Source organism: Somniosus microcephalus, chromosome 10, assembly GCF_052327205.1.
Source record: "Somniosus microcephalus isolate GS21.2 chromosome 10, FLI_Smic_1.0, whole genome shotgun sequence".
NCBI lineage: Eukaryota > Metazoa > Chordata > Chondrichthyes > Squaliformes > Somniosidae > Somniosus > Somniosus microcephalus.
The window spans coordinates 24,400,586-24,423,185 of NC_140996.1; the positions used below are offsets into that span (position 1 = coordinate 24,400,586).

Genomic DNA, 22,600 nt, shown 5'->3' on the forward strand with positions numbered 1-22,600 from the left:
CATTGCGATAAATGACCAGATAATCTATTTTTAGTGATGTTGATTGAGGGATAAATATCGGCCCGGACACCGGGCAGAACTCTCCCGCTCTTCTTCGAAATAATGCCATGGGATCTTTCAAGTCCACCTGAGTTGTCAGACTCCCGTTTGACGTCTCATCCGAAAGACTCTGACAGTGCAGCACTCCCTCAGCACTGCACTGGAGTGTCAACCTAGATCGTGTGCTCAAGTCTTTGGAGCGGGACTCACAACCCACAACCTTCTGTCTCGGAGGCGAGGGTGCTAACAACAGAGCCACAGCTGACACCCAATACAGCAGACCCTAATTACCAAAGTCGCACAGTACAAACCAACACCAACCACATAGTTTGCAATCCAAGAACAGTACAGGAAACTTTTTTTTATCCGGGACCGATGTGGTGCCGGTTCATCAAAAATTCTGGATAACCGAAAGCTATAGTAAAAGATACGGCAAACCCTGTTGCTTAGCAGCAGGTTCAGAACAATGGCCACAAGTTCCAAGCGTCTCTGTAGCTTAGCAACAGCTGCAGCCACACCCTTGCACGGCAACAGATCGAGGAAGGCAAGTAATAAAACTTACCTGAACCTACTCCTGAATTTTGCCGGTTAACCGAGATTTCCGGTTATTTAGGTGCTGGTAAATCGAAAGTTTCCTGTACTTGAGGTTTGAAATTCAGTACCAAGCTTCACATCGCTCAGGGTTGAAATCCAGTACCAGCCTGCACAATGTTCCCTCATTGTGGTCATTTGCTTTAAAAGGTGTTGTCCAGGGTCCCTCTGTGTCACTCTAATTAAAATCACTATTAACTCACTTCTGAGCGATCCCACTTCAAAACACGATCTGATCATCTGGTCATGCTCCCAACCTTTCAGTTCCTCTTTAAGCTGCAAGAAAATGCCAGATTACCTCAAAGAATCCTTCTTAAGCACAGTTTGAGTGAGGAGAAGCGCTCTGATGATTTCTGCAGCAGCTCAAAGTGAAACGCTTCACCAATAACACTTGAAAACCCATAGAGTGTAGCCAATGTCAGGATTCAAACTCAGGCCCGCAGAATGGAAGAAATACATGACATTTACTGAGACGTGAATGGCAATCAATAGCTTTGCTCCATTTAAATAAGGCCTTACATTCTCTCAAAAATATGTGAGCACAGTTTGCAAACGGAGATCCATGTTGGTAGGAACCGAGTGCAATCTTCCCTCGCTTTGACTGATGAGTCTCATTAGTTTCTACCAGATGTGGAGCGACAGCATTCTTAATATGGCCTTGGGGCCACGTGGAGGATCTCTTCCCTCCCACCTGCGGCTCTCAAGAGACCTGCTACTACATGTACCTACGGCCTCAATTCAGACCCTGCCCGCAGTTTGTGTGTGAGAGACAGAAAGAGGATTCGATGCAAAGAGTTTATTTGCTTTATAGTGGGTCTGTGAGAAAGCCCACCAGGCAAGACCTTGCCCACAATTGTGGTCCTCAGCACAGAGGTTGAGTATTCCTGAATAGAATCATAGAAATTTACAGCACAGAATGAGGCCATTCAGCCCATCGTGCCTGTGCCGGCTCTTTGAAAGAGCAGTCGTGCTTGGTCCCACACTCCTGCTTTTTGTCCGTAACCCTATAACTTCCTCATCCTCAAGGACCCATCCAACTCCCTTTTAAAAATTATTTATGGAATCAGCTTCCACCACCTGTTGAGGTGGAGCGTTCCCGATCCCGAGTGAATAAAATCCTCATCTCCTTTCTAGATCTTTTGCCAATGATTTTAAATCTATGACCTCTGGTTATTGACTCACTCACCTGCCTGTCTCTATCTATTCTATCAAAAACCCTCACAATCTTGTAAAACTTCATTAGGTCACTTCTTAACCTTCTCTGTTCCAAGGAGAACAGTCCTAACGTTTCCAAAGTATCCTCACAACTGAAGATCATTTATCCCGATAAATATGGAATCAGAAGGTGGGGGGAGGGGCTTTGTTCAGCCACGCCCATCCGTGCAGGAACACACCCGCTATTGGCTGACACATTTACATGTGATGTAGGAATCTATAGTTGTGTTCGGTTCAATGTCCTGCTGAATGGTCGCAGCACCAAGAGACAGCAGAGGGGCGAGTCACTAAATTGGATTAATTAAAAAACGGAATCAGTTGTACTTATTACTTTGAGAACAGCATTGTTTCCTCAAAGTTGTGTTACACTGCAACAAACCACCTCCCTCAGACTTGAAGGAAAATATAAACTCACTACTCTGTCTCTCTCACAGCGAGCAACAGAAAGAATTACCTTTAAATGGCAAGCAGTGCATTGCTGTCCATGTCTAGGTGTCTGCTGATCACTCTTGTCAAGTACCGAACCACCCCACTGCCTCCACGTTTGCAGACCCCAGCTGCAAACCGCACAAATCTCCATTAAATGAGCCACTTCAACTCTCCTTTATCAGCATTAGAAATGCATTCCACAAGATCAGTCTGCCCAAGCTCTTTGATAGCTGCAATGACAGATCACTGCAATCAGCACGCAGGTTTTCAGTGCCTGTCATAACCATCCACCCTCCAGAAATCCTTTCGCCCAGGAGCCGAGCAAGCTGAGACTTGCTGCACTTTTCACTGTGCCGTCTTATTTTTAAGTTCTACTTTCAGCTGTACCTTCGCTCAAACTGATCTGCACTTGGGAGAATAAACCTCTCTAAAATCACCAAATCAATGATCCTTTTCATGTACAGCCACATAGACAACCAAAACAACAACAACTTGCATTATATATACAGAATCAGGAGCAAATTGGGCGCTACGCTTAGCAATATATGGATCAGCAGCTTCAAAATATTTATTTTAGTAGATTTAAGTACGACACAAAAACACAACTTCGAGATGTTCCTGCCCTGGAAATTATGTCAAGTGCATTTATGCCGGTGGGAAGATACACCCACCCAGTTTCCACTGTCAATAATAACAACAACTTGCATTTATATTGCACCTTTAACATGGTGCACCGTCCTAAGGTGCTTCACAGGAGTGTTGACACCGAGCCACATAAGGAGATATTAGTACGATAGCAAAATACTGCAGATGCTGGAAATCCGAAATAACAACAGAAAATGCTGGAAAAACTCAGCAGGCCAGGCAACATCCGTGGAGAGAAATTAGAGTTGACGTTTCGGGTCGAAACCCTTTTTCAAAACTGGAAAGGAAATAAAATAGATCGAAGGCAGGGCTGCGATAGAACAAAAGAAGTAAAAGAGACATTAAGAGGTATTCAAAACCAGACGAGATGGTAATAGGACAGTGGAGACAAAAGACGGCTGAGATTAGGTGTGAAGTGTACTGGCAGAATGAGAGACAGCTGCCATGTGGGAGAGAGAAAAAAAAAAGGAAAGGGGGGCGGGGGGGGGGGGGGGGGGGGAAGGGAAGACCCAAAACAAAGGGGTGGAAAAAATATAACTAAAAATGTAATAGGGGCCGAGGTTATGATCTGAAATTGTTGAACTCGATATTGAGTCCGGAAGGGCTGCAGAGTGCCTAATCGGAAGATGAGGTGCTGTTCCTCGAGCTTACGCTGAGCTTCCGTGGAACAATGCAAGAGGCCAAGGACGGTGAGGTCCGAGTGGGAATGGAGCGGTGAATTAAAGTGACAGGCGACCGGAAGCTCGGGGTCACCCTTACGGACAGATCGGAGGTGTTCCGCAAAGTGGTCACCCAATCTGCGTTTGGTCTCCCCAATGTAGAGGAGACCGCATCATGAGCAGCGAATACAGTATACTAGATTGCAAGAAGTACAAGTAAATCGCTGTTTCACCTGGAAGGGGTGATTGGGGCCCTGGACAGTGGGTATTAGACAGGTCACCAAAGGCTTGGTCAAAGAGGTAGGTTTTAAGGAGTGTCTGAAAAGGAGGAGACGTAGAGAGGCGGAAAGGTTTAGGGAGGGAATTCCAGAGCTTAGGGCCCAGGCAGCTGAAGGCACGGCCACCAATGGTGGAGCAATTAAAATCAGGGATGCGCAAGAGGCCAGAATTGGAGGGGCGCAGAGATCTTGGGGGGCTGTAGGGCTGAAGGAGATTACAGAGATAGGAAGGGGCGAGGCCATGGAGGGATTTGAAAACAAGGATGAGAATTTTAAAATTGTGTCGTTGCTGGACCGGGAGCCGATGTAGGTCAGCGAGCGCAGGGGTGATGGGTGAACGGGACTCGGTGCAAGTTAGGACGTGGGCAGCCGAGTTTTGGATGATCTCAAGTTTACGAAGGGTAGAATGTGGGAGACTGGCCAGGAGTGCGTTGGAATAGTCAAGTCTAGAGGTAACAAAGGCATGGATGAGCGTTTCAGCAGCGAATGAGCGGAGAGGGGTGGGGTCGGGCGATGTTACGGAGGTGGAAATAGGCAGTCTTAGTGATGGCGCGGATGTGTGGTCGACAGCTCATTTCGGAGTCAAATATGACACCAAGGTTGTGAACAGTCTGACAGAGAAGAAATCGCCTCACTGGTTCGGGGAGAGTGGGAAACAGAAGCTGTGGTAAGCAGCTACAAACGCAAGGCTTGTCACATCCAATGCAGTCAGGATGTAAAGACAAGCTGTGCCCATGGACACGACACCAGGTAGGTGATCTTACTGTCCATCTGCATTATTGTCATGTACAGGACACACTACTTGTGTGGGCACAGGCAAAATATTCCCGAGCCATCAACTGCTGGGGAGCTGACCGTGTCAAATTCAAATTTATAAATATCTTACAAGACAAATAAGCAATGGCCCGTATTTTCCGATCCCTACGGGTGTGTACGAGCTGTGTACACACCCGTAGGGACATCGGAAATGCCGGTTTCAGGCATGCGAAGCGCATGCGCTGAAAACCGGCATTTCCGATCAGTCACGAATGATCTTGACAGATCGGACACCTGCCCTGGAGAAGGGCCTCTGCGGGTGGAGAGTCCCGCTTTCTGCAGAACCTACGCCCGCTGAAAACCCTTAGAAATCTTACGCCTGGTAAAAGCAGGGTTGAAAAAAAAAAAAAAAAATTTCCCCACTCATTTATAATTTTAATACTTTTAAAAAAGCTAAGTTTATTTTTAGCCCTGTAAAAAAAACCTTAATTATTTTTTTCAAAAAATTAAATTTTTGTTTAAAATATTTAATTTAATGTAATGTAATTTTAACTCATTTTTAAAACGTGATGGTTTTTTTAAAACTTATTTAATGTTTTAGTGTCTTTTTTCAGTGATCCCCATTCATACTTTTGACAGGTCTGTCTGTCAAAAGTATGAAGGGAGATTCCCTTCTCCCATTGGCTCGCCTGACCCACGTGAACCCAGGGACGCTTGCGAACTGCCTGCGCCCCTGGGATACGAGGGCCCTGCGCATTTCGACTGTGGAGATGCCCAGGAGCAGAAGTGTCTGGACCTCGGGTGCCCTCAGGTAAGAGTGTAGATTTTTTTCCAATAGGAGGCCTCCGCACGCAGGAAGCCTCCTATCGGAAATTACGGGCCAATATCAAGTAGCTTTATGAAGATTTTTTTTTTTTTTAAAAAGGGCAGAAACATAAACAAAAAAGAATCGAAAATGAGAAGAGAGAGGAAGTGATACAAAGAGCCAGAGATTGTAGAGAAGCGTTGCAGAAATGTGTGAGCAAAGATTAAAAGATGGCCCCAAAGGTCAGAGTGAGTCATTTGTGAATGTACATATGACCGTGCTTGCTGGTAAACTCAGGGTCCCTCACATGACCTCAGAACTTGTGCAAGCATTTTGCTGTGTTTACATCATACATTCTGCGCAGCTGGAGTTGCTTCAGCCTTGAAGAATGTTTAATTTGAAAGAGGCCCTAAAAATGTTAAGCGAGATAAATATCAAAATAAAAAGACATGGTTCATAAATGCATTGGACCGTGGCCTGGAAATGATACTTTGCAACATTATCCGTACAAATATTTAACTCATTTATTTGAAATTCCTCTGCTATTTTAACAGAGGTGCTAAAATAGTGGACTAAAGGAGTGTGACAAAGGCTCATTAAGTGTTTGTACAATACTAGTTTAATTTCCAGATTCATATGGATTACATGATTGCAAAAAATCTAGTTTTATTTTGCAAGAGATAACAAATAAACCATAACCGAAATGTCCCTGCTGGTTAGTCTCAAAAAGAGTAAAGGGAACAGGCGGAAAAGAGACACATAGAAAGTTCAGAGAGAGTACACAGAAAGCAGAGAAAAGTAACGAGGAAAGAAGAAACAGAGAAAATGGAACTATCAGAAAGAAATCAAAAACAGAAGAACAAAATACAGGAAACTCTCTGATAACCGGCAAAATTCAGGAGTAGGTTCAGGTAAGTTTTACTTCATATTAGTGGCCGTTCCTGGATCTGTGGCCGTGTAACTGGGGTTCGTGCACTTGTTGTTAAGCAACAGGGACGCTTGGTCCGTGGCCGGGGTTCCTGCACATGTTGCTAAGCAACAGGGAAGCCTGGATTTGTTGCTGTGTACGGAGCTCTCGTATCTTTTAACTATACCTCTCTGTAATCCGGACTTTTTGATAAACCGGCACCACGCCGATCCCGTTGGTGCCGGATAATAAAGAGTTTCCTGTAGCAAATAGAAAAGAGAACAAGCGAAGAAAAAAATGAGGAAAAGTCGAGAGATCAGAGAGAAAAACAACAACCTGTATTTATATAGTGCATTTAACGTAGTAAAACTTCCCAAGGCGCTTCACAGGCGTGTTATAAAACAAAATTTGACACTGAGCCATATACTGTAAGGAGCTATTAGGGCAGACGACCAAAAGCTTGGTCAAAGAGGTCGGTTTTAAGGAGCATCTTAAAGGAGGAGAGAGAGGTAGAGGGTTAGGGAGGGAATTCCAGAGCTTGGGGACCAGGCATCTGAAGGCAGGGCCGCCAATGGTGGAGTGATTAAAATCGGGGATGCGCAAGAGGCCATAATTAGAGGAGCGCCAACAGGGCCAAGAAACAATAGCAAGATCAGGGAAAAATCTAAAGAGCAAAGTAGAGAAAGAAAAGGAGCCAAGCCAAAGAGAGAAACAAAAAGCTCTGAAAAAACAGGTTCTCAGAGAAAACAGAGCAGAGTAAAAATAAAGATCAGGGTGAAAAACAGAATGAGAAAAATGGAAATAGAAAGACAAGATAAGCGGAGGAAGAGCAGAGAGAAAAACGAAGAGCAGAAAGTAAAATAAAGAGCAAAATGGAGAGCAGAGCAAAAGGATTCGATAAAAAGTTGCGAGGAAAGAAAGGGTAAAGAGAACACAGAAAGAATAAGAAAAACCAGAGTGGGAGAAAAGCACAGAGATGAGAAAAAACACAGATCAGAAGGAACAGCATAAAGTGAAAAGAGAAAAGCAAAAAGAACAGATCAAAAAACAGAGCAAAGGAAACATGAAAGAGCAAAGGTGAAAAGAGCAAGGTCAAATAAAAAACAATTTTGTTCTGAATTTAAAAACCAATTAGATCCAAATTGGCTTCCTACACTAGATAAAAAATGAACTGGAAACAAAAGTAATGAAAATCAAGTTTATTTTAGGAGGTAAATAAACGACATTCTAATTTTTAACACAGAAAAAGCAAAATTTCTAAAATTATATTTTTCACTATCAAAGCAGTTATTAAAAATGAATATGCACGATATTGCTTAATATCCCACAAGATTCTGTTGTAAGAATCTCCACAGGGACATCCCGAGATCAGTGGGGTCTCTCCTCAATCCCACCCAAACGGCCACCCAAGTGATTCTAGGAATGCCTGGCTGGTGACAAAGATGGGTGGCTGATCCTATCCCAGTGCAATCAGTAGACTGATTACTGAGCTAACCTGGACTACTGGTGGAGTCCGGCTTTGTGGCATGATACACTGCAACTCGACCGTGAGATTACGCTTGGTATAAATTAGTCAGCGGGAGAGAACTTTCAGACTTGCTCCCTCCGCTGTCACCTTCTTCCTGAGTGACATAAGAGGCAGCAGTTTTTTTGGGGTGCGGGTAAATCATCCGTGAGGGTACGACCATCGAGCTTTTGAAAGGACACTGTTAAGTTTGTATGAACAATTTTGTTCAGATCTACAGAATGCAGGATAGAAAGAAGCAATGGGCATTACAAATGCGTCAATTAATGTCACATAAAGTGGTATTTTAATGTTAATTACCTTAAATTGCATGGGCTATTATCTAGCCAAACAGAGTGATTGGTACAACATTATAAATGAACTTACCAGACCAGATACAGAGGAGTTAGTTGTCTTTCTTCTTCAGAATCTAATAGTTTCAGTAACTAAGATTTATCTGCCAAATTGAAGGGAGGGGGTGAAGTTGGGGGAAGAGAGATAGGGGAACATCTTTACTGTTGTTCACTGTAAAAATGATTTGATATTCTCTGTATCCCTGATAATATGGACTGGTTTGTTGACCTAATTCATCACTGAAAGGGCCAGCAACATGGAATGAGACCTGCTATCCTGCTCCTGATGTTTGAAATGCTTGCCCGGACACCACCACGTTGACTGGGGATGACTAATGGACAAGTGGTGAAGAGTACATTTGCATACAGTTACTGCAAGTGGCAAACTGCCCCCGCCTACAAGTGTAGGAGGGAGTTCGGCCCGACTGCCTGCCTCTCTTCTGCGGCCACGTTCGGGCCCGGGTGGCCCTGGAGATGGAGCACGCGGTGTCCGCCGGCACGCTCGAGGCCTTCCGCGACCAGTGGGCACCGCAGGGACTGGAGTGCATCATCACCCCCAGCAACAAAATTTTAATTTGATTTGTTAAGTTTTCTTTAAAGTTTCTTGTTAAGTTACAGGTTTTTTTTTTAATTGGTTGTGCCCCTTTAATTGGCAATTACCACATGAAGAAGAGTCAGCATACAAGGGTCCCACGTTACTGCTCAAAGACATATACAGCTGGAGCTTAACATCCTTCCTTCCCTTTTTTCTCCCCCCCACAACCACCGCCAGCACAAGCAGCTGATGATCTGATGTTCACAATGAAAATATAACAGTTTGTGTACAGTCATGCAAAAAAAAACACTGAATAAAAGTAACAAGGAAAGTACAAGTTGATAAGACAGGAATTGACGCCGATTTTGGAAGGGTGAATACTTGCCTTGGCAACATGAGCTTTCGGAAGGAAGATAAGGTCATTGACACAACAAGCTCGGCAAGTGCCAGCGGCACCACCTTGTCACAAAATGTTTCCATAGCCACTGCTTAGCAGCTCTATCAGAAATGATCTAGTTTTAGTTGAGTCAAGCAGCAGTTGGCATGATGTTCTGCATCACGTTGTACTGCACTGCTGAACATAAAGACAAATCATTAGAAGCAGATGGCACGGGGGGGTTGGGTTGGGAGAGGAATCTAAATTACCTTGGTGGAGTGTCCTGACAGCCACTATGGATTCTCCATACACCAAGTGCACCACTAGCCATGGCCACATGCCAAGCTTAGCATGGGGTCTGACATGGGCAAATCCTGCCATCTGCTACAAACTAGCTACCTATCGCAGTCCTCAATACTGTTAACTTGTACAAAGTGCACTGGTTATTCTGTTCATTTAATAAGTGCCGTGAGAGCGGGTACTCTGTGGGCTCGCCAGCAATACTGGGTTTTTCCCAAAGTGATAGGAGAGGTAGAATATGTCTGCCTTAATATGGGTAGGTGTATTCAAGGTGGGCAGAGGAAACGCTTCAAGTACACCCTCAAAGCCTCCTTGAAAAAATGCAACATCCCCACTGACACCTGGGAATCCCTGGCCCAAAACCACACAAAGTGGAGAAGAAGCATCCGGGAAGGTGCCGAACATGTCGAGTCTCTTCACCGGGAGCAAGCGTAGACCAAGCTCAAGCAGAAGGAGCACACGTCAACCCAAGCACCCCACCCACCCGTCCCTTCAACCACCGTCTGCCACACCTGTGACAGAGACAGTAGGCCCCGCATTGGACTCATCCGTCACCCGAGAACTCATTTTTAATGTGGAAGCAAGTCATCCTCGGTTCCGAGGGACTGCCTAAGAAGAAGAGGTGTATTCAAAAGATATACATGTGACAGGAAATATGTCTTACGATGTCACCATGCACATCGGTGGCTGTTGTCCAGCCATGATGCCTTCATTGCATGGCATTCCATGGTGCCCACATTATCTGAAGGGGGAGAAACACAGGGTGGATTGGTTCTTTTGAAAGACAGGGCTCTCCTCTGCATCCAAGGTTGCTGGCCCCACTGAGAAAGCAGAAGAGCGTCTCAGTCAGGTCACCTCAGCAGCGGTTTGCTGTTCCTGGGCTGCCACTTCCATTTTCAAGAAAAGTGCGGCACACAACTTTGGCAGAACGAGAGAAAGTGTGAAAACGGCAACGATTGTGCCCAATGTTTCAAGTGGTACCTCCTAGATGGTGTGGGAGTTCCCAGCTAAGCATTGCCCATGCTGATAGGCCCTAGAAAAAAGTGTGTGCCGAGAAAAAAGTGTGTGCCAGTAAGGGACACACTCACCTTTGCCTTGCTTCTGACAAAGGCACACTTCTTCCTCGGTTACAGGCAAGTATAAGGGAGGTGAGTGACACCCCTGACTCAGGCAGCAACCTCCCTCTATTTAGTTGGCGCCTGTATATTTACTGGAGAATGGCACCTTCTACAATAGGGCCTTCAACTCTTCAGCTTCAAAGGGGAGCAGTTTTGCCCTCAGTGTCATTCTGAACAATTAGTTCACTTCTCTGTCACCACAACTTTCCTCCTTATAGAGAGCTGCAGCCTTTTAAGAGCTGTTTTGGCAGAGAAGTTTGTGATTCCCAGCCAAGTGTGCGGTCAGCCAAGCTCTCTGGGCAAGCTTTACCTTTGCCTGTTGCCTTCGTCAAATGAGGAGTTGTTCTCCTACCAATTAACTAATGGAGCAGCCCAAAAAAACTGCCTTAGACGTACAGGCTGCAGATTCTCATGAAACCCTGAACACATAATAAATTAAGAGCAATCACACCAAACAATTCCCACTAGGCCCTGACCCTCCTCATCCCTAGGATGACATTCGTTCCTTTCTCAACATCATGCCTCCAGCCTCAGGAAAACAGTCTGCATCCCATCAGCGTGACGTTTTTTTTCCCCTAACATTTCCCATAATTAGCAGCCATTTAGCTTCTCATAGACAGAAGCTGTCACTTCACCATGCTCATCGGTCTTAAATTATGGGCAGTGTGGAGCTGTGGGCTTGTAGCCAGGATTGGACTGGTAGCCACAGACAACATGGCATCTGGAAGGTCTACCCGAAGACAAACCCCATTTGCTTCACCCAAAAGTCCTGTCGCTAATCAGGTCCAGCAATGAAACACCGTTCCAAAACCCCTTGTGGACTGTTTTTAAATACACTGTGCCCATACCCATGATGTCACTAAGCGGGATGCACAAAGCAACCAAATTTTCCCCCCTAGATCCATAATAAATATGCAAACAAGCTTGAAACAAATATGAGCACAAGGTAGTAGTTATTCGTCACACAAAGGGGTAGATTTTGACTTTGTGCAACAGTGATTGGGTGATAGTGAATCGGCAGAACATTTTACATCGCTCCCCATTTTTACTTCCATTGAAATCAATAAAAAGACTTGCATTTATAAAGTGACTTTCGTGACCACCGGACGTCTCAAAGCGCTTTACAGCCAATGAAGTATAGTCACTGTTGTAATGTGGGAAACGCGGCAGCACAGCAAGCTCCCACAAACAGCAATGTGATAATGACCAGATAATCTGTTTTTGTTATGTTGATTGAGAGATAAATATTGGCCAGGACACCGGGGATAACTCCCCTGCTCTTCTTCAAAATAGCACCATGGGATCTTTTACGTTCACCTGAGGGAACAGCCGTTTAACATCTCATCCGAAAGACGGCACCTCAGGCAGTACGGCACTCCCTCAGCACTGCACTGGAGTGTAAGCCTAGATTTTTGTGTTCAATTCCCTGGAGTGGGACTTGAACCCACAACCTTCTGACGTAGAGGCGAGTGTGCGACCCACTGAGCCACAGCTGACACCTAAATAAAAACCAGGAGTGATGTACTCACCACATTACAGGAAAGATGTGATTGCACTAGAGAGGGTACAGAGGAGATTTGCCAGGACCGGAGAATTTTAGCTATGAGGAAAGATTGGATAGGCTGGGGTTGTTTTCTTTGGAACAGAGGAGGCTGAGGGGAGATTTAATTGAGGTGTATAGCATTATGAGGGGCCTAAAGAGTGTGGATAGGAGGGACCTATTTCCCTTAGCAGAGAAGTCAATAACTAGGGGGCATAGGTTTAAAAGTAATTGTTAGAAGGATTAAAGGGGAGTTGAGGAGAACTTTTTTCACCCAGAGGGTGGTGGGGGTCTGGAACTCACTGCCTGAAAGGGTGGTAGAGGCAGAAACCCTCACCACATTTAAAAAGTACTTGGATATGCGCTTGAAGTGCCGTAGCCTACAGGGCTATGGACCAAGAGCTGGAAATTGGGATTAGGCTGGATAGCACTTTGTCAGCCAGCACAGACACAATGGACCGAATGGCTTCCTTCTGTGCTGTAAATTTCTCTGATTCTCTGATTCACTATTGCCCATTTTACACTATTGCACGAAGTCAAAATCTACCCCAAAGAGTGATCAATGCGCGGAATGGACTTCCAAATAGAGTAGTGGAGGCAAAGAACCTGGTAATAATTGGAGGCTGCAATGGGGGGGTACATTAGTGTATTTATGGATGAATTAATTAAGATGGGACGAATAGCCTTCCTCATTTGTAATCATCTTGTGACAGATCAAAATGGGAACAGAAGGAGGCCATTCAGCCCCTCGAGCCTATTCCACCATTCAATGAGATCTTGGCTCACCTGCAGCTTAGCTCCAACTACCTGCCTTGGTTTCCGTAACCCTTAGTAACCTTGCCTAACAAAAATAAATCAAATAAAAGTATAATTCTTCCGTGATTTTTAAAAGGAGTTTAAATGGTGAGATTCTCTCCTTAAAATCATACTGACATTCTTACCAACATTAAGTCACACTTTGTGACAACTTGTGCGGCTGTCACAAGCAAAAGCGGATAACACGGTGTAAGCTTGCTACACAGATTCGTAAATATTGATTCACTGCAGACCACAGCAATTAGAGCATCAATGAAACAGTGACAGACAGCCGACACGACCACAGGCACATCAATTAGTCACACGGACCAGGCAACAGGTGCAGTATTAGGGCAGACGTTGCAAGCAGGCCGCAGGCTGCTCTCACCTCTTGGAGGTCCCACTCTCCGACTGCTGCAGCAGCTTGCCCGAGTTGGCGTAAAAGGACTTCAAGAAAGAAGGGGTGGACAGGGAGGAGGGCAGGCTGCTGGAAGTGGATTCGTTCTCTGAGTTACCGCGATTGCGTCTCACGATATTGATGGGGCTGAGCAAGGGGAACCAGAAGATGGAGGGAAAAAAACACAGAAAAAAAAATCAACAGTCAAATGATGGAGGTGAGGAGCGACAGTCTGTCGAGTGAAAAGCGCTCTAAGTAGAAAACTGCAGGAGTTCCCCAGGAGATAGATTTTTTTTTAAATCCTGATAATATTGGAAATACACAACAGATCTGGCAGCTTCGAGAAAGACAGATTATCATTTTGGGTAAATACTCTGAATTCTGATGCAGGGTCTTCGACCGAAACATTAGCCCTGAAACTTGTCTCGGTGCAAAACGGCCGGTATCGGATCGGCCGCCCGTTATACAGATCCATTGGCTGCGATGTGGGAATTTTTCATGAAGACCGCCCCCTTTAAACAATGATAACTCATTTGCAGCTTGTAAATTAGATCACTGAACATTTGGAAACAGATTCAACCTAACATTGCATGCTACCCTGAACTGATATATGGAGCTGATTATGTGAAAGTTATTTGATGGTATCTCAAAACTTCTAACTTTTCAAATTAAACACGTTGGTGTATCGTTTCTTCAGTGTATTACTGTATTCTGTACTACACTGCAGAGAGCATTTTACACACTTTGATACGTTAACATTAAGATTTATACGACTTTAGATGGAAATAATTCGGTAACATATCACAGTTAATCTACGGATAGACTAAAAATATTGTGCTTTTTTTTTTAAAAGGAAGTCCAGATACATTGATTTATATGTTCCTCCCTGGGAAAAATCTTCCATCTTTAGCACTTGCAGGCTAGGAGCGTTTATCAGGAATTTGGATCCTCACCTCCCCACAATGTTTCATGCATGTGTGAACTCCCAATATGTGCTCCTGGCCCACAACGCTCTGCACTGGGATCACTAAAGATAAAACTTTACTTTTAATTCTTTGCTCTCCTCTATTTAGGTCTCCCCTATGTCATGAACAACCTTCTGACTGAGAGGCCAGGTATCCAAGCTGTTTCTGGAAATTTGCCAATTCTGCTATTGAGGAGCCACGCTCTGATTTTCCCATCCTCTAGGAAACCATCTGCTCTCTGATCTTCCCCCTCCGTAGCTGCATTATGTCTGAGTTTGAGAACACTGCATGTGTGAGGAATCAGGGCTTAAATGCAAGACTTAATTCTCTGTGACACATATTCTCAAGCCTTTGTGTAAACAAAATTCAAATATTTTTTAAAAATCAAAATAGGTCATCGAAAAGTTCTTTTAAGATTTTCATGTTGAGAAAAAAGAGATTTGGAATTATTTAAGGGACCGCTCTTCACAAAGCACAATCATGAGTGGGCACCTGGCAAGTGCACCAGCACGAGATCATGGTACAAACCCTCACCTCACCTGGCATTCATATTTGGGCATGAAGTCAAGTTAGCTGACTGGCAGGAGGGAGCGAAAACGTAAGAGTGAAGGCTACATACCGCGTTGCACCTCAGCAGTCCCCAGCCACTCTCAGAGTGTGGCACCTACAAAAGCTATGGAAATGTCCACCGACCTATCTCTACCCCTTAACCAGAGTCCAGAGTCCGTGGTACGAAAACCACGCCGGAGAGGAAAGAGATGATAAAAATGCAAAACAATGGAGGCACTTTAATAGAAAACATTACCCTACAATGAAACCCGAGATGTATTTAAGAAGAATTTAGCACAACAAATTCCAGAAAATCTGCCGTTTTTAACTGCCGTTTATTGATTCAATTACAATTTTAAAAACGACAGCTCATTTAATAAAATTAATGTAGGCGTGAAATTTTAAAAAACTGTATACAATTTGAGATTAATGATAAAACCTTTAATTTTTTTTAAACATTCAGAAAAGAACAAACTGATAAACGCAATTCAACTTGTAAGAAAAGTCATTCAATTGGAATTCTGCTTAGTTCAGGAGTTCCACAAACTTTAGATTAAAAACAAAGTTGCCAATCGGTAAATTTATATCTTATCTAGAGTGAGCACGCCATGCGGAAAACCACTCTGAATAGACACGACAGGCAAACAGTTTGCAGCACTGGCTGGATGTCTGAAATATGCCGCTGTCCCTGTTTGAAATGAGGTTGGTTCAGCGCAATAATCATTAAACTCCGGGGAAAAGCTTCCTCCCTTTGTAGCAAAATCATAAATCGGAATGTAAAGAATGTGTTTACAGTTTCATTAGAAATGGTGAAGAGGGGAAAACCTTCCCTGAGTATCTGAGGAGACACTCGATGCTTGAGCCAAGGTTTGAGATTTAAGCATTATGCTTGGATCGGAATCACGCCTGGATCAGCAATTCTACACAATGGTCCGACGTCACTGGATTGAGTTCTGCCTCGAGTGATATAATTGAAATTTTGCCACTTGTCTTCAGTCTGGTGGTTTACTTGGGTTCACATTTATCACTTAGAAAACAATTCAATAAACTACTAGCTGATCTCCCGTGGTGTCTCGAGTCTGAAGCACGGCTCGTAAAGTTTACCTGGCCGGCCCTTTTAAGTTCACTGCTCTAAACAGGCAAGTCTAGGTAACTGGAGCGACATATAAGCTGCTGAGGTCAATCAGAGTGCAGTTATCATTGAGAGTAAATTTCAGGCTCCAGGTCAATGATGGGCTTTCCTTCTCTATTCTTCAAAGATTGTTTTGCTCCTGTGCAAAGTGTGACTTTTTGAGTTGTGACAGATGTGTGATGGAACAAGACTTTTACACAAACACTGATATTGTCAATAAATTACAAGGTTGCTAAATAAAGCTCAATTTTTCAATATTTCCTGATAGTGGTGCAAAGAATGGCTCTGGGTAATTATTTGGAGAAACACAAACAGCATCAGTGAGAACGAAGGAATTAATGAGATGTAGTTTGTCAATGAGCGCAATGCTTGGATCAGCCATGCGTCTGTCTGGAATCAACTATATCGCATCTTACAAGGAATACAACAGTCGCTGTACATTAGATTGTTTTTTAAATTTGTATACACATGTACCGATTCCTATATAGTTTTAACCTTTTGTTTTCCTCACTAAACAGTTGCCTTTTTTTGTAAAGGTAGCTTGATTGTGAATTAAGGATTCGTTTGATTTGGGACAGGATCTTGTGACACTGCGTAGGCATGAAGAGGAATATCATCACTGCAGCGTTAGGAAATAAACAGTTCCACACAACAAAGGTACAGAGAGAAAGAAAGAGAAGTAATTACAGACGTCACGTGGAACAAATATTCCAAACGTACTCATCTCCAGACAATGGCACTCCTCTGCACCCCACACCCCCGCCCCCCCCGCCACACACAAGCTTTTTACCTGCTCCGAAGTATCTCCGACTGCTGGCGAAAGATCGGAGTCCTGCCGTGGTGCGGCTTCTCATCGGGAAAACTGATCCTCCGCTTGCTGCTCGACGGCGGGTGGCTGAAGGTGTGAGCCCGTCTCCGGAACTGGGGCGAGTCGGGGTCTTCTTCGGCGAACGGCTGGCCCAGCGAGGAGACGGGTGAAGCCCGAGGGCTGACCGGCGGAGAATTGGGAGGGGACTCGGCTGGAGAACCGTCCTGCACCAGAACCAACACACAGGTCAGGGAACAAAAAAGCAGTGACACTGCTTGCTCTAAAAAGCTGACAGCAGAGCAAAAATCCTGTAAATCTGTCAACACAGTCTCAGACTCCCATTGTATGCTAATTTGTGCTATCTCACCAACTCCCATATCCTGCCCCTCTTAATCTAGTGAAGACTTACAAATACTGCTGCGCGCTGCTGATAAGTAAGTTAAATTTCAAGCTTTCTACATAAAGTGTGCAGGGGACCAGCCTTTCCACCTCTCTCTTGCTGATGAGAACTTATGTTCAGTGTTTTGAAAGTGATCCTCGAAGGCTGGAACTGCTTTCGCAAGCACTTCCTCTGCATTTCACCAGCTGACTTCCTGCTCCATGGAAAGTATCTGAACAAAACAAGTCTATCATTTGAAAAGTATCACTGGTCAACTCAATCAGACAAAGCACTGAGATTGGGGGGGGGGGGGGCGGGGAACTCAAAGGGCGCCACTGACCCCGGGACTCACCCTGGATGCATCCGATGCCAAGCTGTTGCAACGTTCAAAGCTGTCCATACTTCCCAACCGACCCCGCATCTTGGCGCCCTAAAAAATAAAACCGCAAGCACATAAAGAGTAAAATCAGACACGTTGTTAATAAGGTATCCCTGATAGTTCCTGAATAAAGTGAGCTTCACGTTGCGTTGGTGGGGGGCGTGAGGGGATGGCCAGCGGGAGGGGGGTTGATTACACCACAAGGTGCGCGGTCATTGTTGCCACAATGCTATCACAGTTTTGTCAATGAGAATCGTGCACTGGTGACATGCTAGACGTGGTCATGTCACTGATTTGTAAACAGAGAATGAAAAAAGGACTTTGATTTATACAGTGCCTTTCATGACCTCAGATCATCCCAGAGCGCTTTACAGCCAACAAAGTACTTTTGAAGTGTTCTCACTGTTGTAATGTAGGAAACGCAACTGCTAATTTGCACACAGCAAGCTCCCATAAACAGCAATGTGATAATGGCCCGATAATCTGTTTTGTTATGTTGGAAAAAGAGAGGAGTAACTTTGTCATGAATCTTATCATGACTCATGAAGTAACGCTGGGTGACCAGCTGGTGGCGCCGTCCAAGGAGTTTAAATACGCGGGCGTGGGACCAGCTTGCTCAGGATGTTTCTGTAACCAGGAACTAGTGAGGTAACTAGAAACTCATGGTTGTGAAACAGTTGATTAAAGCCTTGTTTTATACTCAAACCAAGCCCTCAGTAGTCTTTTTACATCAAACTTTTTCTAACAACTGCAGTAAAGACGACAATTCAACAAAAACAACAACAACTTGTATTTATATAGCACTTTAAACGTAGTAAAACATCTCAAGGTGCTTGACAGGAGCGTTATCAGACAAAATTTGACACCGAGTCACATAAGGAGATATTAGGACAAGTGACCAAAAGCTTGGTCAAAGAGGTAGGTTTTAAGGAGCGGCTTAAATGAGGAGAGAGAGGTAGAGAGGTGGAGAGGTTTAGGGAGGGAATTCCAGAGCTTAGGGCCTAGGCAGCTGAAGGCACGGCCGCCAGTGGTGGAGCGATTAAAATCAGGGAAGCGCACAGGTCAGAATTGGAGGAGCACAAAGATCTCGGAGGGTTGGAGGAGGTTACCGAGATAGGGAGGGGTGAAGCCATGGAGGGATTTGAAAACAAGGATGGGAATCGAGCATTGCCGGACTAGGAGCCAATGTACGTCAGCGAGCACAGGGGTGATGGGTAAATGGGACTTGGTGCGAGTTAGGATGCGGGCAGCAGAATTCAACTGCAATAAGGCGACAATTCTTCTTCAATATTGGGTGCATTCTGTGGCTTGATCACTGATTTGTCTTCTGGACAGGCAAGTTCTATTTCAAACAGTGCTGCGCATCAGCTGATGTCCCAGCACACGCTCAACTTTCACATCCTCAAACCAGAAACAATGGAACAATCAGTAACCAGGGGCTTCAACAGATGATGATCAGCTTCGAAAGAGGAGTCTGCTGCTGCTGAACTGCCATGAGAGTCAAGGCTGGTAGGATGTGGGTTTGCACCCATGTTACCTCCCCCAAGGGGAATTCACAAGATCAGCCAGTGTTGGGTGGATGGAAAGTAGAGGCTCTGCACTTTCTTATAGGGAGCCACTGTTGGCGGGATCGGCAGGTACATTGGCTGTGGCTGTTTTTCAAGCAGCAGTACATTAAAAATAAGTCTCATTAGGAACACCCCACACAATAGACCTGGGTGCACTGCATCCAACAGCCCACATTCACTCTCTCCTTACCTTCTTCAGTCTCCATTTTAATCAGCAACACAATGCACACCGGATTCTTTCCCAAACTCCCTTTAAGGTATAAATAAGGCTACAGCACATGACTCAGATATACATTGTTCTCTCATTGCTCCCTTGCTTAACACTGCACTGACAGGCTTTAGAGAAAGAAAAACACTTTGCAAATTCTTGAGGAGCCAAATAAGGAGCACCGTGATATGACACACTTCACAAATTCCTGACTATGTTAGCAGCAAGTTTACAATCCTTTGCAGATCTGCGGCAGCACTGTGGAGTCTGCCAAGCCTGTCACAGGAAGCTGGGGGAGATCCAGACTGATAACCAGGAAGGCCATTCAGATTGGAGCAATGTGCAACATGGACAGGGAATAACTGACTGCAAGGTCACTACTCGAGGTGATTCCAGGGTGAAAAACACTTTAAATCTTACAAGATTTATATTTATAGATCATTTATTGGGAGCTAACGTCAAATAATTTGGCCATTGTTGCAATAATGTTCACAATTGATAAATTTTTAGTGTGAATATGATCAAATATCAACGGCACGCAATGCTCGGACAATGATGAAAATGTAACGAGCAAAAACATTGGACTGAAAGAACAGAAACATTGGCTATTTCCCCCCTTGCTAAGCATGAGATATGGTTACATTTTAATCAAACACAATGTAATAAACAACCACAAGAGATGTAAACAGCCAGAAACTTTACTTAACGGAGAATAATTAGCCAGGAGCAATGATAAATGAAACCCACAAGCCGACTCACGATTCTACAGTGCTGTCAATATTTAACTTTCCAACTTCCTAATTCAGCATGACAGGGCACTGAAGAAAATAAACTGGTTAAAGGAATGAAGCATTTGAAACACGGGTTCAGAAATGGCTGTGAAAATGTGATTACAATGATCCGTGTTTAAGATGGCTCAGTGTTACTGTACAGTGAGCAGCCATTTCGTTCGACTCAGTGTTTCCAATTATTTTACATAGTTCCACTATCAATATTTGACTGCAGCTGTGACGAAGATTTATGCTCCATTCCGAAATAAATTTCCGCCTCAATTGACTAAACATACTCGAATACTGCTTGGGAAATTTTGTCCTGTGAAGCTTCATGGGAAGTTTTACTCCGCCAAAGGCGCTATATGAATGCAAGTTGTTGTTGAAATTAAGAGAAACATGAAACAAAGTTGGCCCAGTTCCCAGCTGCAAAAAACCCAAAGGTCAGGTACGAGGTGCAACCCAGATGGCAACATATTGGCCCGGATTTTGCAGTGGGCAATGATGGTGAAATGGCAGCGTTCGCCGTCATTACCCCTCTGAAACTGGCCACAACGTCAGGATTTAGCGCATGCTCACCTACACGTGGAAATCCTGAAGTTGCGGTCAGACATTCACTGCTCCGACACAACTGCGCTGTGGACCCTGCCCCGCCCCCCCCCCCCCCACAATAGCTGGAAATTAGTGGAACTGATGAAAACTTGGGCTTTTCCTGCGGTAATAGCACTGTTAAATACCCCATTAAATATTAAGCCTTGTTGGAGAGGGTGTAACCAGGGCTTTAACAGCGTATTGACTGCTAAACCACCATTCTAGGCCTGAAAAACTAATTTTTATATTTGTGGCGTGTCAAATTTCTCCATTATAATAAAGCTTACAATTTGTTCATCATATTTCTGCTTCTACCTTAACCCCAGGTGAAAGTCCCAATCTTCATTGTCCTCTCTGTAACATTTTTAAAAAGTCCGGATAAAAGCTGCTTTTCATTTCCTGGTTTGCTGTCTGTGAGAATTCTTCAATGTGATTGGCTGCTCAGACAGCTTGTTGGCGTCACTGCAGCTCTTCACTGGAGAGTCCCATTACACTGCGCTACAATTAACTGCACGTCGAGTAATTCAAAACTCTCGCCACAGAGATCGCTTTCTTCGAGGCCTGCGGCGAGCGCCTTTGCTTCACTGCTGACCGCAAATTACGGGCCATTAATTTTTACATCGAATTAACAGGACAGAAACAGGCCATTCAGCCCAACTGATCTATGTTGGTGTTTATGCTCCACACGAGCCTCCTCCCACCCTACTTCATCTCGCCCTATCAACATATCCTTTGATTCCTTTCCCCACATGTACTTATCTAGCTTCCCCTTAAGTGCCCGATGATGCCACTGTCCTGGTTGGTCGAACACTGCAGCATACTGCGGCGGAACGTCTGATCTCACAAAATTCACGGTGATCAAGAATGTTTCAAGTACGGCATGCCGCGGTGTTTGATCCTCGAGTGAGCAGCAGCATCAGGCAGGAGCCAGGAATGGCGCTGACAGGCAAGTCCGAGATGATTTTTGTGCGGCAGCAGGTGTTTCATGGATTCTGTGACAAAACCACAGCCGTGATTTTCTAGTGGCCTTGCCTGTCGCAAAGGAAGCATTACGTCCCATTAAATATTCCATGGCTGTAGGTAGATAGCTGTTATACTCATGCAGATTATAGGGAAAGATACATGTCTCCTTATAAACTCCAGGAGTATAACAGCTATCTACAGCAAACTCTTCTTTATCTGGCACCGACGGGACCGGCGTGGTGCCGGTTTATCAAAAAGTCCGGATTACAGAGAGGTATAGTTAAAAGGTACGAGAGCTCCGTATACAGCAACAAATCCAGGCTTCCCTGTTGCTTAGCAACAGCTGCAAGAACCCCGGCCACAGACCAAGCGTCCCTGTTGCTTAGCAACAAGTGCAGGAACCCCCGATTACACAGCCAAGAATCAAGAAACGGCCACTAATATGAAGAAAAACTTAACTGAACCTACTCCTGAATTTTGCCGGTTAACCGAGATTTCCGGTTGTTTGGGTGCCCGGTAAATCGAGAGTTTCCTGTACTTACAGCAAGAGAATATTTCATTTGGGTCACTCTTGTTCATATTGTGCAGGTAAAAATTTGACCTCAAACGAGAACCAAATCAAAATCCAGCATTTTTATTTCCAACAAGACATCTTCATCATTGAAGGAGAAAATGAGTGGGATTATTTTCACCATGAAGAAAATTGTATTGTTTAAATGAAAACCTTTTTTAAACGCTTCAAACCAGTAGGGTTTTAAATTTACAGCAATTCCCCTTTGGTCTCTTGACTCAATGAAGAGGCACTCAACTGATGTCAGCTACGGGATATACATTGCTACTGGTCCTGGATCCCAATCTTCAGCACTGTGGTGTAGCTGACTGGCTCCCTGCAGATTACAGACACCCTCCATGGAGGACAAGATAATGGCCCAGATTTTGCTGGAAAGGGGTATCTTGCAGGGTGCCCTGTTAGTTAGACTTGTTCCGGCCTGTTTAGGTTTTTAAAAAATGTTCCCACAAAGTTACTGAAAGTGCGAGCTGATATC

General features: G+C 44.5%; 1 protein-coding gene across 6 annotated transcripts in view; it reads right to left on the minus strand.

Moving 5' to 3' along the window:
- The window catches only part of tbc1d4 (TBC1 domain family, member 4), a 318,286-nt gene that overhangs the window by 58,489 nt on the left and 237,197 nt on the right, over nucleotides 1–22,600 (minus strand). For 5 of the 6 annotated variants that reach the window (XR_015079695.1, XM_085998495.1, XM_085998494.1 and 2 more), the window contains 3 exons: nucleotides 17,428–17,505; nucleotides 16,679–16,920; nucleotides 13,234–13,389 (listed from right to left, as the gene is read on the minus strand). Coding sequence is in view for 5 of the 6 variants with exons in the window: in XM_085998495.1 (XP_085854621.1) it covers nucleotides 13,234–13,389; nucleotides 16,679–16,920; nucleotides 17,428–17,505 (476 nt within the window). In the remaining variant the exon portion in view is untranslated. The remainder of the gene's footprint in view (nucleotides 1–13,233; nucleotides 13,390–16,678; nucleotides 16,921–17,427; nucleotides 17,506–22,600) is intronic. The other variant, XM_085998496.1, reaches the window with a different exon arrangement.